Source organism: Podarcis vaucheri (assembly GCF_965113315.1).
Source record: "Podarcis vaucheri genome assembly, chromosome: 9".
Taxonomy (NCBI): Eukaryota; Metazoa; Chordata; class Lepidosauria; order Squamata; family Lacertidae; genus Podarcis; species Podarcis vaucheri.
Genome location: NC_138767.1, coordinates 4,507,387 through 4,525,971, shown reverse-complemented (window position 1 = coordinate 4,525,971; position 18,585 = coordinate 4,507,387). Strand labels below are relative to the sequence as shown.

The 18,585-nt window shown below is 45.1% G+C and overlaps 1 protein-coding gene across 1 annotated transcript in view; it reads left to right on the top strand.

Moving 5' to 3' along the window:
• Positions 1–18,585, top strand: part of FBXO41 (F-box protein 41) — an 86,254-nt gene that overhangs the window by 31,089 nt on the left and 36,580 nt on the right. The window contains exons 3-7 of the mRNA XM_082236405.1: positions 10,470–10,680; positions 11,963–12,042; positions 13,296–13,654; positions 14,682–14,917; positions 16,937–17,052. Of these exons, the coding sequence (XP_082092531.1) occupies positions 10,470–10,680; positions 11,963–12,042; positions 13,296–13,654; positions 14,682–14,917; positions 16,937–17,052 (1,002 nt within the window). The remainder of the gene's footprint in view (positions 1–10,469; positions 10,681–11,962; positions 12,043–13,295; positions 13,655–14,681; positions 14,918–16,936; positions 17,053–18,585) is intronic.

Here is an 18,585-nt window from a genome sequence, read left to right as displayed (position 1 = left end):
TGTGCTGAATATATGCTATACGGTAATTGACGGACCTAACAGGAATCGAAAGCCATTTGCACATAACAAAATATGTATTTTATCAAAGTAATTGATATAGCAATGAGCAAACCAGTGATATTTTACAGAGCAGGCTAGCAAGCAGGGCCCATTACTTACATCATGGGAGCCTACACAAAACACTGTTGCTGTGTGTAGGTTTTATTTTATTTGTTTTTTATCTTATATTTTGGAAATGTAAATCCAGATTGTTGTTTTCTGTAAAAAAAATTTTTTGGGGGGGGGCCAAGGGAGTGGGGCCGTAAGCTATATCTTGTTTAACTTATACATAAATCCAGCACTGGCTGGCACAGAGGCTAAATGAGGGATTTTGATTTTCATTTCTTTTTTTTACTTATTTCATGAAATTTATGCACTGCTTGGGGGAGGGAAAGGTCTCTAACAACTAAAACAGTTTGTAGAAACATCTACAAACCTACTTTAAATCAAAGCAGAATATTGAATCATATTGCCATTTTCCCCTGGTGTCAGAATAACAGGATGGGGCCAGATTCACAGTCTTAGGAGAGAAATGATTTGGCATCACAAAGCCTGCACGAAACTTTCTTCCGCTTTCCCTGCCCAGCAAAAGCCTGCTCATTCTTTTCAGCTAGAGCCTGCAGTACACCTGCGTCGGAGTGCAGAAGGCAACCAGCTTTTCTTGGGGAAATCCTTCCAGGTGGCCTCCCTCTCAGAAACAGGCTGCTTCACAAAGAAAGCAGATAATGTGGGAAGGCACACAGGGGCGGAATGAATATTTGCATGATCTTAAGTAGAAAGATATCTGAGGAAATGGAGAATCAGAGGCAATAATCCCGTCTAAGAAAATGTGGACTGAAATTTAATGATCCCAATGCACTCTGAGTATCGCTCCTCTCTCGGGTACCAGTCGAAACAAACAATCATCCCACATTCTCTTAGATGGGATTATTGCACCTCGCTCTGAATTTTCTCCGGTATTTCCAGCTTGCTCAAATATTCATTCTGGCCCTGTTTGCTTTTTCACTTTCTTCTGTGTGTGTGTGTGTGTGTGTGTGTGTGTGTGTGTGTGTGATTGGCATTGCAAAACTCATTTTTCTCCGGCTCTGCAAAGAGTGAAGTCATTCTCAGATGTGGGCAAAAGACACACACACACACACACACACACACACACACACACACATCCTTTGAACAATTCCTTCTGCGATCTTCCTTTGTCTTCACAACGCCTCTGGTATCGTCTGTGGATGTAAACACCCAGATGTTTGCGCCTTTTTCTGCCTTCTTTGAAAGCAGGCGTTAAATAAGACCAGACATTTCCTACCATTCCCCCATTCTGAATCTCTTCCTTTGTGGTCTATCAGCCAACATTTCCCTCAAGCAACAGCATGTTCACCCCCAGAGGCTTAAATTAATTTTTCAAGTTGGATTTCATGCGCCGTTTTGCTGCGATCAGAACAGATTACGTCCCCTTTCTCCCCAACCTCCCCACAACCCCATGGATGCGACGGATGCCAGATAGCGAGTCATGCTTAGATAAGCAAGTCATTTGCAAGACCTCCCACCACAGTCACTTGAGCCCAAGACTTAAATAATTGTGTCTATGGCAAAATCCATCCTGCCGCTTAGCCAATGAAACTGGGGTGAGGGGAGGCACCCAAAGTTATCCCATGCCTAGTGAGTGGAAGAGGGTTGCCTGTAGAAAAAGAATTCTGACCAATGGGGTCGGTGGGATTGATCTAAAGCCTTTCTTCTTTTCTTTTTTTGAAAACATTTTTATTTGATTTTACAATACAAAATTATAAAAAAATCAAACACATATCCATATACATATCTGGTTTTTTTATATATATATAAATATTTATTAAGATTTTACAAATTATAACAAACATATCAATACACACAAACACAAACAAAAATAACATAAAAAACAAGTATAGTTTCAATACCTTATTTTCTTAAAACTTATTTCACCGACCTCCTCATACCTCCCCTTTCTGCATTCCCATTTCAAAAATTTAATTCAGCAAATCCTCACCCTTAATTTTATCTAATTATCATCCTTACTTTCCTTTCACTTAATCTTTACAGCTGTACTCCATTTGATTTTAAAAACCACATTATTCTAAAATTCATAAATTTTACAGTATTTCTTAAGGTAGTTCTTAAATTTCTTCCAATCTTCTTCCGCCGTCTCTTTTCCCTGGTCTCGGATTCTGCCAGTCATTTCAGCCAGTCCCATATAGTCTATCACCTTCATCTGCCATTCTTCCAAGGTGGGTAGATCCTGTGTCTTCCAATATCCGTATACATATCTGAAGGCAACTCTGTTTAGGGAAGTTTTTAATGTTTGATGTTTTATCACGTTTTAATATTCTGTTGGGAGCCGCCCAGAGTGGCTGGGGAAACTCAGCCAGATGGGCGGGGTATAAATCATCATCATGGAATATCATATATCTGTAAGATCATCACAGTGAGGACTTCTTTGGAGAGCAAGATTCCCCTTGATCCCAGAACCATCTTGCTTATATCCTGTCCTCTACAAGGTTTGCAGTTCCTGCTATCTTTTCTGCCACCTGCAAAACTTGTGAAGAACACTCTCCCCAGCTTTCAGGAGTGCTCCTGTTTTCCACGGACAGTCCCAGATTTACAGAATCTGCCGCAGTTTCTGATTTGATCCTGGAATGCTCCACTTTTCCTTACGACGTCTCTATTTTCATCGGAGAAATGTTGGAGGGTATGGAGTGATCTGACCCCCACAGCCATCTGAAGGCAGCCCTGTATAGGGAAGGTTTTTGTTTTTTAATGTTTAATGTTTTAGTATGTTTTTATATATGCTGGAAGCCACCCAGAGTGGCTGGGGCAACCCAGTCAGATGGGTGTAACAACAACAACAACAACAACAACAACAACAACGATGATGGAATAGAACATCCCTATTTTCATTGGAAGGTCCATATAGTTAAAGCTATGGTTTTCCCAGTACAGTGGTACCTAGAGTTAAGTAGTAAATTTGTTCCGGAGGTCCATTCTTAACCTGAAACTGTTCTTAACCTGAAGCACCACTTTAGCTAATGGGGCCTCCTGCTGCTGCCATGCGATTTCTGTTCTCATCCTGAAGCAAAGTTCTTAACCTGAGGTACTATTTCTGGGTTAGCGGAATCTGTAACCTGAAGCGTCTGTAACCTGAAGCGTCTATAACCCGAGGTAACACTGTAGTGATGTACGGAAGTGAGAGCTGGACCATCAAGAAGGCTGATCGCCGAAGAATCAATTCGTCTGAATTCTGGTGTTGGAGGAGACCCTTGAGAGTCCCATGGACTGCAAGAAGATCCAACCTCTCCATTCTGAAGGAAATCAGCCCTGAGTGCTCACTGGAAGGACAGATCCTGAAGCTGAGGCTCCAATACTTTGGCCACCTCATGAGAAGAGAAGACTCCCTGGAAAAGACCCTGATGTTGGGAAAGATGGAGGGCACAAGGAGAAGGGGATGGCAGAGGACGAGATGGTTGGATAATGTTCTCGAAGCTACCAGCATGAGTCTGACCAAACTGCGGGAGGCAGTGGAAGACAGGAGTGCCTGGCGTGCTCTGGTCCAGGGGGTCACGAAGAGTCGGACACGGCTAAACGACTAAACAACGACAAGAAGTTTCATTGGAGAAATGTTGGAGGGTGTGTGAACTAAGAGAACAATGACAATTCTCCCGCTCGCTCTCCATCAGAAAAATCCACGGCTCTGCTCCCTGTGCGGGAAACTGTTCTCCAAACAGCAAATATGTGGTTTTCACATGAAGGGAGAGAAAACATCATAGATATTCACACAGCATCCTTTCTCTGCAAGAGACGGTTTCTTCCTTCCCCTCTCGCCTTTGCGGTGCAACTGCTGCAAAGGAGCTGAGCGTCTCTCTACTGCCGTTCCAACAGATCAGGAAGGATCAGGCCCCCAGGGAGGCAGTCTGAATATTCAAGAGAACAGCGGCTGCCTGAGAGCCTCTTCCCTTTTAGAAACAGCTCCCTCTGGTAACTCCCACCTCCCTGATCTTTACTTAAAACGGGCATTTGCATGGAGATGGGATCTGCACCTCGTTCTCAATTAAATTCACGCTGCAGGATCAGGCAGGTTCCCACCATCGCAGCGTCAAGGGAATGTTCGGAAATGTTCAGAGTTGAAAGGGTTGTTTGGCAGGAAGCGAGACTTTCTTCCCTGTGAGTTTTTGACACCCGCCACGCTGTTTGCCAAAGTGGGTTTTAATTTTATTTAATTTTTTAGTAAAAAAAAAACACTTGTTTTTATTTGAAAGGGGAACAGACTGCCTTTATGAGCAAAATTACGCCTTTCTTTCGTCTCGTGTTTCCGGCACAACTGTCTTTCTCCTAGCCAATCCGAACCACGTGTTGACTATGATGTCATCGCAAAGGATGCCTACCAGCTGGTGATGATGTCATCACGCAGCTGGCTCAGAAGCCACACCTTTTTGAAGCCACACTTCATTGCGAATGAGAAAATCCACCCCATAAATTCCCAGGGAGTTTTAGCTGGTGCCTTCATTATACAGCTTTAGATGCAGAAAAAAGTTCCTTTTTAACTAGGCCTTTGGCCAATTGACATCCAATGCCCTTTTAAATGGGTTGTGGAAGAGGCAAGTATCGCCTCATTCCCGTTCTTTTTTATTATGTATTTTGTGTTTTTTACATTATTTATTTTGCGTTTTTTACATTGTAATTTTATTTTGTGAACCACCCTAAGACCTACAAATATAGGCAGGTATACAAATTAATAATAATAATAATAATAATAATAATAATAATAATAATAATAAAAAAATACCTTTTGCTTTCTCTTGAGGTTTAGATGAGAGGATCTCTCAACCCCCAGCCCCGCTGCCACGTCTCGTCAACAGCCAATTACGCTGATGGACAGCTGGCTATTAGAAAACACCGAGGATAACGATTTAGTCTCTTATTGACAATGGCCAGGAATAAATACTGAGGGTTTGGTCTCCATGGTTTCCCCCTGAACTTGAACTTGCCATTTCAGCTCTCCTCCTGCCATGTGTCTGTCTGTCTCTCTCTCACACACACACTTGTAGATTTGAGAGAGGAATCGTCAACAGACGTGTTGTTGTTGTTATTTAAATACTAACAAGGTCTAAGCCCCAGAACTCGTTTCTCTTTTTTTTTTTTAATTTTTAAAAAAACCTTTATTATATTCCAACAGTTAAAAAACATATGTACATCTTCCATAAAAACAAAAGCAAAGAGAAAAATAAGGATATACAAACCAAATTTAAGTTCCTTGCTGCTTAAATACGCAAACCTTATACAGATCCATTACATTATTTGACTTCCCACCACCACGTCGAGAACCATAACTCAACAATATATTCAGCAGTGTCTTCATCCAATCGTTGTTCCTACCTCGCGGTTTTTATATCATACCGACTGAGACTTTAACATTTCCTAAAATCGATTCCATGTATGAGAGAAATTTATTCCAATCATTAATAAATTTATTATTTCTTTGTTGCCTGATCTTCTGAGTCATCATTGCTATGTCCATGTATTCAATTAATTTATTCTGCCAATCACTAATCGTTGGAATGTTAGGTGTTTTCCAACTCTGTGCTAACAGTATCCTTGCGGATACTGTTGCGTATTGGAAAAAGGTTTGGTCGTCTTTTTTAATTTCTTCTCCCACCATTCCTAAAAGGAATGCCTCGGGCTTTTTAGGGAATGTGTATTTTAGGACCTTTTTTAACTCATCGTAAACCAGCCCCCAAAACCTTTTTACTTCTTCACAGGACCACCACATATGAAAGAAGTCTCCCTCTTTCTTCTTACACTTCCAGCACGTCTTTCCCCCGGTTTTGTACATTTTGGCTAATTTTATTGGGGTGATGTACCACCTGTACATCATCTTCCCCATATTTTCTCGGATTCTGACGCAAGCTGAAAATTTCATGTCTTTAGTCCAGAGTTTTGTCCATCTTTCATATTCTAGGGGGTGTCCTAAATCTATGGCCCATTTAATCATAACGCCCAGAACTCGTTTCTCAGAGAGAAGGCTCTTTCTTTAAGCACACCTAGGTGACCCTATCCTAAAACCAGTTGATTCTGCTGGGAAGTGCTTCCTCCCAGGAGCATTCAAGGGCAAATAATAATAATAATAATAATAATAATAATAATAATAATAATTTTTATTTATATCCTGTCCTCCTCAGCCATAACCAAGCTCAGGGCAGCTAACATCAAAATATAGATACATTAAAACATAAAATTCAGCAATCGACTGAAATACAGCTTAAAATCTGATTAAAATCAAATAATTTCAATTGGCACCAACCAACCCCCAAAAAGTTAAAAGTGTGGCCCTCACCATAACAACTTCATGATGAGTACCGGCAACTTTTTCTCTTAAAAAAAAATTAATCACTGCTCCTAGGACAGAAATGTAGAAAAACCGAAATTAATCGGCTTGGTGATTGATTGATTGATCGATCAGTTGGTTGGTTGATTGATTGATTGGCTCATTTGGGTGGGCAGGTGGAGGAAGCACCAGTCCACATCTGGATTGTGATTCCGCCCTTCAACATCTGGCTCTGCAATCTGACATTAGGCAGGGACACACCAGGGACTAGAATTTTGGACTCTGCATTATGAAAAGGGTTCTGCGCCATAACCGATCCTACCCAACAGCTTCTTCTTCTTTTTAAGTACCTCATTTATCAATTTCTCTGTGCTTTAATAGTAACTAAGATGTTAATACACAGAAAGATAACTTATCAATACAGTGGTACCTTGGGTTAAGTACTTAATTCGTTCTGGAGGTCTGTTCTTAACCTGAAACTGTTCTTAACCTGAAGTACCACTTTAGCTAATGGGGCCTCCTGCTGTCACTGCGCCGTCGGAGCCCGATTTCTGTTCTTATTCTGAAGCAAAGTTCTTAACCTGAAGCACTATTTCTGGGTTAGCGGAGTCTGTAACCTGAAGCATATGTAACCTGAAGAGTATGTAACCCAAGGTACCACTGTACAGTCATACCTCGGGTTACAGCCGCTTCAGGTTGCGTCTTTTCGGGTTACGGACCACCGAAACCCAGAAGTACCAGAACGGGTTATTTCCAGGTTTCAGTAGTTGCACATGCGCAGAAGCGCTAAATTGTGCTTTGCGCATGTGCAGAAGCACCGAATCGCAACACGCACGTGCGCAGATGCGTAGACGCGGGTTGCGAACGCTGTGGGTTGTGAACGTGCATCCTGCACGGATCACGTTCGCAACCCGAGTGTCCACTGTAGTTATAAATGTGACCCGGTTTAGGGTAATTTATGTAGAAATAGCTTTGCAATGTTTGCTCTTTAACTAAGTTTGGATCTAATGAAGTCAATGGACCCAGCTTAGTCCTGTTTGTTAATTTCAGCGGTTGCAATGTACGGGCATACATTTTGCTCAAAAGGTTGAATAACTCAACTGTGCAGGAAGGAAGGAAAACGCCTCTCAGTTCGGGAAGATCCCTAAACGCTCCCTGTGTGAATGCAAGCGATAACACCGGCCCTGTCATCTCCTCTCTGCGCCCTGGTTTCTCGGTGACCCCCTGGCTCCAGCTGACCCACATTCGGTGCCAAAGATACTCTGACATTTTCAGAACCTCCTGCAGGCCTGGCAACTGCTTGGATGCCCCAGGGAGGCTGGTCTGTTCTGTGTGTTCGAGAGAGGAAGGAAGGAAGGAAGGAAGGAAGGGGAGGTTAAGGGGTGATAGGATAGCCATGTTCAAATATATAAAAGGATGTCACATAGAGGAGGGAGAAAGGTTGTTTTCTGCTGCTCCAGAGAAGCGGACACGGAGCAATGGATCCAAACTACAAGAAAGAAGATTCCACCTAAACATTAGGAAGAACTTCCTGACAGTAAGAGCTGTTGGACAGTGGAATTTGCTGCCAAGGAGTGTGGTGGAGTCTCCTTCTTTGGAGGTCTTTAAGCAGAGGCTTGACAACCATATGTCAGGAGTGCTCTGATGGTGTTTCCTGCTTGGCAGGGGGTTGGACTCGATGGCCCTTGGGGTCTCTTCCAACTCTATGATTCTATGATTCTATGGAAGGAAGGAAGATGAGAGCCTATGTGGTTTGGAAACTTCAGCTAGTGCAGAATTCAGCAGCCAGGTTGCTCACCAGAGCAAAACGGTTTGAGTATATTACACCGATATGCACTGGCTACCAATTAGTTTCCAGGCCCAATTCAAAGTGCTGGTTTTGACCTATAAAGCCTTAAATGGCTCAGAACCGCAATACCTCAAGGACCGCCTCTCTCCGTATGAACCTACCCGGACCCTGAGATCATCTTCTGAGGCCCTCCTTCGTGTGTCTCCTCCTCAAGAGGTCTGGAGGCTGAAAGATGTTTAAATATACTTTCCCAAAAAAAACCGGAAGCATTTCTGCTGGGGTTGATGGGGCGGAAATCGGCTTCGCTGATGAGTCCAAAGGAGAGAGAGGTTGTAGAGAAATGGAATTCAGAATATACATACTGTACCAATTGTGTAGCAGCTATAATAACAATAACAGTAACAGTAATTTATTTATACCCCACCCTTCTGGCTGGGTTTCCCCAGCACTCTGGACAGCTCCAACAGAATATTAAAAACACAATAAAGCATCAGACATTAAAAACTTCCCTAAACTGGACTGCTTTCAGAAGTCTTCTAAGTCAGGTAGTTTATTTCTTTGACATCTGATGGAAAGGCGTACTGGTATGTTTCCCAGTATGTTTCCGAGCACAAGTTGAAGCGTTAAAGCCCTAAACGCCCTCGGCCCAGTATACCTGAAGGAGCTTCTCCACCTCTGCCTGGTTCCCTGTAACTTGGCTACTCGCAGGGAGGGAACCGCCAGAAGGCCCTCAGTGCTGGACCTCAGTGTCCGGGCTGAACGATGGGGGTGGAGACGCTCCTTCAGGTATACTGGACCGAGGCCGTTTAGGGCTTTCAGGGTCAGCACCAACACTTTGAATTGTGCTCAGAAATGAACTGCATGCTGAACAACTGCAACAAAGTTTTGCAGCGTCGGATGCCACTGTTCACAGTCCATCAGACACACAAACCATCTTCCAGGATGTTCCGTTCCATTTCTCTTGCTACAGGTTCTCCTGTACAGTCATACCCCATGTTGCGTTAGGTTCATGTTGCGTCTTTTTGGCTTGCAAACGCGGCAAACCTGGAAATGTATACTTCCGGCTTTCACTGAGCGCATGCAGAACCGTTCTGCACACTTTGCAGATGTGCAGAAGCACTCTGTTGCGCTCCGTGCTTGCGCAGAAGCGCTGCTGTAGTTTAGAACTTTTTGGGGTGCGAAAGGCACCCCGGAACGGATCGTATCCGCAACTAGAGCTACCACTGTAGGCCAATAAAGGAGAGATAGATAGATAGATAGATAGATAGATAGATAGATAGATAGATGATAGATAGATAGATGATAGATAGATAGATAGATAGATAGATAGATAGATAGATAGATAGATTAAAGGAATCATAACCACAATTCAAGTTTGGTTTCTGAAAGCCAATTCAAGTTTGGTTTCCTTTGCATCTTTCTGTGTATTATAAACCACTGTCCAGCGAAGGGTCCTTTAACTCTTCCAGCCACTGTTACAAACTCAGAGGAAACTCAAAGCAAAAGTTTGCAGAAAAATGGGATGGTTATAGAAGATATGTTCAGAAATACAATAATAGTTTTGACCCTGTGTTAGCATCCGAGTGATAAAGGAGGTAAAAGGAGGTGGATAACAATTGAGTATTTATTATATTTTCAGAATGTGTTGGAAAATTTATATAGAAAGGTGTATTGTTTTGTGTACATTTGATTATAAGATAAAACATTGTTAGGATATTTCCGTTCCACCTTAAAAGGGAGCAGGATGTTTGTGTCACAGCTTGCGTATTTCCTGTTTACAGGATGTTTCTGTTTGCTATTGCTTTCGTTCTCTCTCTCTGTCTCAGACACTGACGCAGGCAGTCATGTCTTTCTCTGTTCTGATCAACGCTGAATAAAGCTTGTAAATAATGCTCTCCTGATTGCAACTTCTGGCTGTGCATTATCTGCTGATAGAGTGTGCATGAGCTCTAGATGTTGGGCTATTTTCTAGAAACTCATGTCGCTAATCGATGATACTGCGTGCCTATGGGAGATCGATGGATCGTCTGGCAAACGGCTTGGGGCCATGATGGACTTTATCTCCCTGGCAGTATCCCAACAAACATATGCGAAGGGACTTGACAGGAAGTCAAAATCGAAGAAAAGATTTTGTAAGATAAAAGGGGAAAAATATTTACTTTCATTATTATTATTTGTGTGTGTGTGTGTTTGTAGGGAATGTTTGGGAGGAAATAAGACGGTAAACAACAAATAAGAAACAAAAAAATCCAGCTGGGCGTTACAGTTTGCCTGTCTCTCACCTTCCTCCCGCAGGGAAGTGATCCAGATTGACCAGTTCCTGAAGGAGACAGCCGCCCGCGAGGCCAACGCCAAAGTCCGCCTCCAGCAGTTCATCGAGGAGCTCCTGGACCGGGCCGACCGGGCCGAGAAGCAGCTGCAGATCATCAGTAGCAGCTGCGGGACAACCCCCAACTGCAGCCTGGGGAGGTGCAGCGTGTCTGGGTCCAAGAGCACAGGAAGACCGGTACCTGAAAGACGCCCCTTCTAAGCATATAGGAAACTGCTCTATACTGAGTCAGACACATTTAATAAAAACAGCACAAACCAATAAAACCCCCTTCTTCCCACCCCAAAGCTACTTTCAGTTGCAATGGCAAAAAGCGACCGAACAAACAATTGTTGTTGTTTAGTCATTTAGTTGTGTCCGACTCTTCGTGACCCCCTGGACCAGAGCACGCCAGGCACTTCTGTCTTCCACTGCCTCCCGCAGTTTGGTCAAACTCATGCTGGTAGCTTCGAGAACACTGTCCCACCATCTCGTCCTCTGCCGTCCCCTTCTCCTTGTGCCCTCCATCTTCCCCAACATGAGGGTCTTTTCCAGGGAGTCTTCTCTTCTCATGAGGTGGCCAAAGTCTTGGAGCCTCAGATTCAGGATCTGTCCTTCCATTGAGCACTCAGGGCTGATTTCCTTCAGAATGGAGAGGTTTGATCTTCTTGCAGTCCATGGGACTCTCAAGAGTCTCCTCCAGCACCATAATTCAAAAGCATCCATTCTTCAGCAATCAGCCTTCTTGATGGTCCAGCTCTCACTTCCATACATCACTACTGGGAAAACCATAGCTTTATCTATACGGACCTTCCAATGAAAATAGGGACATTCTATTCCGTTATTATTATTATTATTATTATTATTATTATTATTATTATTATTACCCCCATCTGACTGGTTTGCCCCAGCCACTCTGGGTGGCCCTGAGACCCCTGGGTATAGGGCGGTATATGAATAAATAAATAAACAAATAAATCTATATATTTTTTCCTGCATTGCAGGGAGTTGGACTAGATGACCTTTGGGGTCACTTCCAACTCTGCAATTCTACGCTGCTATGGTTTAAAACATGGGTAGGCAAACTAAGGCCCGGGGGCCGGATTAGACCCAATCGCCTTCTCAATCCAGACCACGGACGGTCTGGGAATCAGCATGTTTTTACATGAGTAGAATATGTGCTTTTATTTAAAATGCATCTCTGGGTTATTTGTGGGGCATAGGAATTCGTTCATTTCCCCCCAAAAAAAAAAAATATAGTCCGGCCCCCCCACAAGGTCTGAGGCACAGTGGACCGGCCCCCTGTTGAAAAAGTTTGCTGACCCCTGTTTTAGAGGCAGGAATCACGTATCGCCAGGGTCTCTTCTGTGATGCTCACGTGGGGGTCAAAAGGGGGGGTTTCTGCTCAAGCACTCTGTAATCTCATCCATGGGGGGGTGGGTGAAGGAGGTTTCTGATCCCCAGTTTCTTGTCTCCGCAGAGAGACAGGCACTCGGTTCCCGGAGCAACAGCACACAGTTCGTACGCGGTTTCCAACCAAAGATCATCTTCCAGCACCGGGTGAGGAATTGTTTGTTTGTTTCATAAAATTTAGACACTGCTTGACTGGGAAAACAAACAACCATTCTCAAAAACGATAAAACAATAAAATTAACCGAGAAAAAAATGAGAACAACAATTTAAGTGAAAATGCAAACAGGCTAAAAAAACAGATGAAAACTCGCATCAACCTTCAAAACATCTGGGTAAAGGTAAAGGGTAAAGGGACCCCTGACCATTAGGTCCAGTTGTGGCTGACTCTGGGGTTGCAGCGCTCATCTCGCTTTATTGGCCGAGGGAGCCGGCGTACAGCTTCCGGGTCATGTGGCCAGCATGACTAAGCCGCTTCTGGCGAACCAGAGCAGCGCACGGAAACACCGTTTACCTTCCCGCCAGAGCGGTACCTATTTATCTACTTGCACTTTTGACGTGCTTTTGAACTGCTAGGTTGGCAGGAGCAGGGACCGAGCAACGGGAGCTCACCCAATCATGGGGATTCGAAACATCAACCTTCCGATTGGTGTGGCAATCACACAGCGTCCCTGGACGTTTCACCGTCTATTGATCCTTGTGCCACCACTTTATTTCTCGCTGCCACCACCCAGGCCCTACCTGGTAAAATACTGAGTCCAGTCAGGGTTAAATTGGAACATAAACTTCTGTTTATTTATTGCAGTTTAACAAGCGTGTGGTTTCATAAACAGTATTGGTCAATTACAACCTATAACTTCCGCTACCTGCTCTCACTCACTAAACCACCTCTCAGATATTTGCTTGTCTTCCTAGTCCCTAACTGTTTCTGACTCAGCTTATTGCGCTACACTAACTCAACCTACCCACAGACTCTCTCCCAGTTCACTCCCACTCCAACCAACCACCCAACTCCCAACGAACTCCTCCCTTCGCCCCTCCCAGAGCTGCTTTTATAGTCCCTCTGACTCCACCCCCTGGGTTCTGATTGGGTAACCTGTTTAACTATTTCACCTCCAGCACTCTCATATGTTAACGTCACAATCGGCAAGCCCTAGGCTCTGTGGTTTAGACCACAGCGCCACCCGCGTCCCATGTCTAAACGGGAGTGTTTTTAGCAGGTGCCAGGAAAAGTGACATGATGCTGCCTTCCTGATATCAATGAGCAGGGAGTTCCACAATATAGTTCTTACAAATACAGAATAGGTATAACATACCCGTCAACCTGCCCGGAACGGAAATGGGCTGGTCTGGATGGCCTTTGGGTGCCCCTTCCCGCTAGTGCTTCCCTTCTGTGCTTCCAGAGCCTCTAGCCGTGCCAAAGCCGTCTCCCAGAGCTCCGGCTGCTACGACAGCGACAGCCCCGAGCTATACCAGGGGGACGAGAACGCCGACGGGCAGTCCTACCAGGGCGGGCAGAACCGAGGTTCGGACAGTGCTTTCGACAGGCCTGGTGGAGTGAGGGCTTCGGGTCTCCGCAGGCAGGCCATTCAGAACTGGCACCGCCGCCCTTACCGCAACAGCACCGAGGGCGAAGAAGGAGACATCTCTGACGTGGGCTCCAGGACCACCGAGTCGGAGGCCGAGATGTGGGAGACCGAGCCCCCGGCAGAGGCTCAGCAGGAGAATTTCTCCAGGTCCAGAAACAGCTCAAGGCTGCAAGGTGAGTCTCCTCTCCTGCAGAGAGCAGGACATAGTGGGTTTTATTCCATAAACCATGTTTATTATGACGTTTAAGGCATCTTCTATTGGGTCAGAGCAACAGCGGCCATTGGGAACCCCCAAAAGTGAAGTCCGTGGGCCTAGAAATTCTGCTGCTTTTGCCATCCATCTGTATCGAGAGAGCAGAGTTGAATTCCTGGCGCCCAAAACATATTTTTAAGACCCCTCGCTGAAGAAACTTGCCAAAATTAAGTCTTCCTCCTTAAGACCCGCTGATGTTTAGAGGATTAGTTTTCTTGTGTACTAATATATTCCAATAGATTGTTGGCTATTGCTTTATTTGATATAAGTCATTCATCATGTTACGTTTGATAATGACTTCCTGCATTGGATCAGATTGTTGTAAGACGTGTGTCCTTTGTTGTATATGTTGTTGCCGCAAACCGCCTTGTGTACAGTCATACATCGGGTAACAGATGCTTCAGGTTGCGTTTTTTCGGGTTGCGGACCGCCGAAATCCGTAAATACTGGAACGGGTTACTTCTGGGTTTCGGCGGTCGTGCATGCGCAGAAGTGCCGAATCGCAACCCGCGCGTGCGCAGACATGGGTTGCGAACGCCGCGAATTGCGAAAGTGCATCCCGCATGGATCACGTTCGCAACCCAAGTGTCCACTGTATACAAGGTGGTACACAGGTACCTCAGTTTTCGGACGTCTCCACTGCCAAACTTTTCGGCTTTCAGATGCCGAAAACCCGGAAGTAAATGCTTCCGTTTTCGAACGCGCCTCGAAAGTCAAACGGCTTCTGCCGCGTGTATCTGTTGTTTTTCACAATTTTCTCTACTGAATTAGCAGGCTGCTCGGCCTTGTAACGTTTTGGAAGTCAAAAGGTCTTCCGGAACGGATTACATTCGAAAACCGAGGTACCTCTGTACCTACAAATTAAAAAGTGAAACGAAATGGAAAATGGGGAAAAAATGGCATGCCCTAATGTGCCCAGACAACTTTATGGATCTCTTATGTCACAGCCAGGTCTGAAGGAGGGAAGGCCGTCCGGCCGGAGAGAGGCAGCCCGGCTCGCTCAAACGAGGTCATCAGCCCCGAAATCCTCAAGATGCGAGCCGCTCTCTTCTGCATCTTCACGTACCTCGACACCAAGACGCTCCTGAGGGCCGCCGAGGTCTGCAAGGACTGGAAGTTTGTGGCCCGGCACCCTGCCGTGTGGACCCGGGTGCTTCTGGAAAACGCCCGGGTCTCGTCTAAGGTGAGCCAAAGTCTTGAAATTGTTGTGGCTTACTTTTTTGTGTTGTTGTTGTTTTTTAAAAAAAATTATTTGATTTTACAAGCAAAAAGTTGTAACAATACCAAATACATATCTGTCAGAGCTGCCTCAGGTGCCAGCTCACAAAGGACCAACGCCAGTTGCTCTTTATATACAGAAGTGTTTATTGAAGTACATTGTCCGTTTCACAGCCGCGGCGCGCAGCTCTACGTCTGTAACGCTAGACCATTGAAGTCCCCTCTGAATCAGACCCTCCCCTGCACCAGCTTAAGAGCCTTGCTCTGCTCCACCTCCTTCTCTCCTCCCTTTTCCGCAGGGTCTTGCTGCCCGCTGAGGTTCCGCTCCTCCTGGATTCCTCTGACGCCGAATCCCCGGATTGCTCCCCCTCCCTCCTGCGGGCTTTAGGACCTGGCTCCTCATCCGGGCTCTCTGTTTTCCCGCGCGCCTGTACATTTGAACTTGGCGCGCGCGCCCAACTTCCAACCTTTCTTCTGATCGTTACATTACTCCCTTCACTGCTTCCCTCCCCTTCCGGGAGGATGCCCTGTTCTGACCTTCCCTCCACTCCTGCTGACGGAGCTGCTTCCCCTGACACACTGGAGCTTCCCCCCCCCCTCGCCACGCTCTGGTGGGGAAGCTGGTCCTGATTTCCAGCTGCCGCTTTGGGATTCCCTGCTGGCCCCTTGTCTCTGATGCGTCCCCCCTGGGACCCCCCTTTTCCTGACCACAGGCGCCCCCTCCTGGGAATCCTCTGATTCGCTGGAGAGGCTCATGGAATCCCTCGGGCCCCTGCCATCTTCATCCTCGCTGCCCTGGGATTCTTCCCAATCGCTCTCCATCTCCTGCCTCCCCTGTGCCTCTGTCCCTGAACCCCTGACAATATCCATATATTTCTCTGAATCCCTCGACTTCCTTCCTTCCTCTCCATGGGTCCTACTGTCAACATTTTCAGCTGCGAATTATTACAGAATCCATATTTTGTCTCTTTCCATATTAGTGTTGTTAAAATCCTGCTAATGTTTTCATCTGCTTACAGTGGTCTCCTAAGGTAGATTATAAACTTTCCCCATTCTTTCTTGAAGTTATTGTCCTCTTGGTTCCCGAGCTTTCTAGTCAGTTTTGCCATTTCGGCATATTCTAACAGCTTAATTTGCCATTCCTCTCTGGTGGGGATTTTATCTTCTTTCCACCTTTAGGCTAGTACCATCCTTTTTTTTTTTTTTTTTTTTTTTTGCTTTGTTTTTTTTTTTTTAAATTGAACTCTATGATCCAAATATTGCGCCCATTTTCTCATATGTGTATCCTGGTTCTGATCCAAGTTTAACCAGAGGTTATAGGATTTTGAAGTTACGCCTGTATCCAAATGGGAAATAAGCAGAATGTCAGGGCCTAGCAAATAAACTACAAGAATTTGCTGAAATGGCACAGTTGACAAATAGCCTGAGAGGCAATTCAAAACAAAAAATTATGGGAAAATGGGATAGATATAGGATATATGTTCAAAACTATAGTAAAGGTTCACTATCTATGCTAGCATTTGATTGACGTTGGAGAGAAATTGAGTTGAGAAACAAGATTAAGGGTGCATGTTGATACAGGAATGCATTAGATAAAATGTAAAGAAATATACAATAATAAGAGTACATACATTTGTGAAAAAAGAAAAAAAGAATATACAACGAGATTGAAAGGAAGTCCATAGTGTTGGTACAAATATTATTTTGAAATGGCTTTATGTCTTTGTTTTTTCTTTGTTTTCTTTCTTTTTTCTTTCTTTAGGTACATAAATTTGGTATATAAACTTTGTATACATGTTGGAAATTATATTATAATATGCTCTGTAATGTAATATGATAAGGTATACATATGTGACATAAGAACATTAGAAAGAAAGAAAGAAAGAAAGAAAGAAAGAAAGAAAGAAAGAAGGTCGGTCAGGGCCTGGCAGGATGCGGATGAGTGGCGGCTGCCTGGCATTTAATGTCCCTTGTCCTTCCACAGTTCCTGGTCATGCTGTCACAGTGGTGCACCCAAACACACTCCCTCACCCTCCAGAACCTCAAGCCCCGTCAGAGAGGGAAGAAGGAGACCAAGGAGGACTACATGAAAAGCACACGGTGAGTCAGACCCTCCTGGCAAGCCAGTCAGGGAGATTGACAAGCCGGAAGGTGTGCAGAGGTGGGTGTCAGATGTCAGTGGTGGTTGCTCGTGAGTAGCAGGCAGGACTCCGACCTGTCTTTTACAGCTTTTACTGTGCAAACTATGTACAGTGCAGATCCACAAAGTTCATGTCCGTCTTAGTCACTTGCAGAATCCGGGAGTGGCCCCTTCCGGTTTCTCCCCCAAAATAAGAACTTCGACACCCCAACCCTCCTCCTCCCTTCCTTGCGTTTCACCCCTCTGCACAAGCTGGGCAACGGAACTGGCGTGCATCCCTCCTGGCCAGCCCGGCAAGGTGAGGCGCTGGGGCTCTCAGCAGCATCCTTGAGCCCTTTCCTCGCTTGGCTGGCCCCTTCCCCCTCTTCTTCACAGGAGGTGTGGCTTTTCCCGCCTGATATATACTCAGAGTCGCAAAGTGATTTCATGCTCTTTATTCAGCTCACAGTGGTGAGGAGGAATGAATGAAAGTCCCCTCAAAGTATCTGCTTTATATACATTATTTACACAATGGGCTGCACATGATTGGCTAATTCTGGAATTCTACTGTAAGCCAATCAGGTTGTGGATTCACTTATATCTGGAGCATGATTGGGTGGTTCCTACCAACCAATCATACTGCTGCATTGTTCTAGGACCAATCAGACTGTTGCATTCTGAATCCTATTGTTCTAGGACCAATCAGACTGCTGCAATTTGGATCCTATTGTTCTAGGACCAATCAGACTGCTTCAGTTTGGATCCTATTCAACTCAGTATATAACACCACCACTGAAAGATGAATTGCTCCTCAGGAATTTCAGAGGCTTTCTGTATCCCAACGGCCCCCCCTGCCTCCCTCCCCTGTTCCGATGGCAGTCCCCTGACAGTGGGCAACCAATATGTTCAAGGGTCCGGAAACCAAGCCTGATGAGGAACGGTCGAGGGAGCAGGGTATGTTAAGCCTGGAAAAGAGGAGGAGACTGAGAGGAGCTATGAGAGCCATCTTCAAATATCAGGCTTAACGTGAGTCCACAGTGTGAGGCGGCAACAAAAAAAAGCTAATGCTATTCTAGGCTGCGTCAACAGAAGTGTAGTACCCTGGTCAAGAGAAGGAATAGTACCATTCTATTCTGCCTTGGTCAGACCACACCTGGAATACTGTGTCCAGTTCTGGGCACCACAATTTCAGAAGGAAGTTGAGAAGCTGGAAGGTGTGCAGAGGAGGGCGACCAAGATGATCAGGGGTCTGGAAACCAGGCCTTATGAGGAACGGTCGAAGGAGCCGGGTATGTTTAGCCTGGAAAAGAGGAGACTGATAGGATATATGAGAGCCATCTTCAAATATCTCAAAGGCTGTTGCATGGAAGATGGAGCAAGATTGTTTCATCCTGCTCTGGAGTGTTATTGGGTTATTCTTATTTTGATTTTATATATTGTGATCTTTTCTGTGAACCGCCCTGAGACCTCTGGGTATAGGATTACCAGACGTCCCATTTCCTGGGGACAGTCCC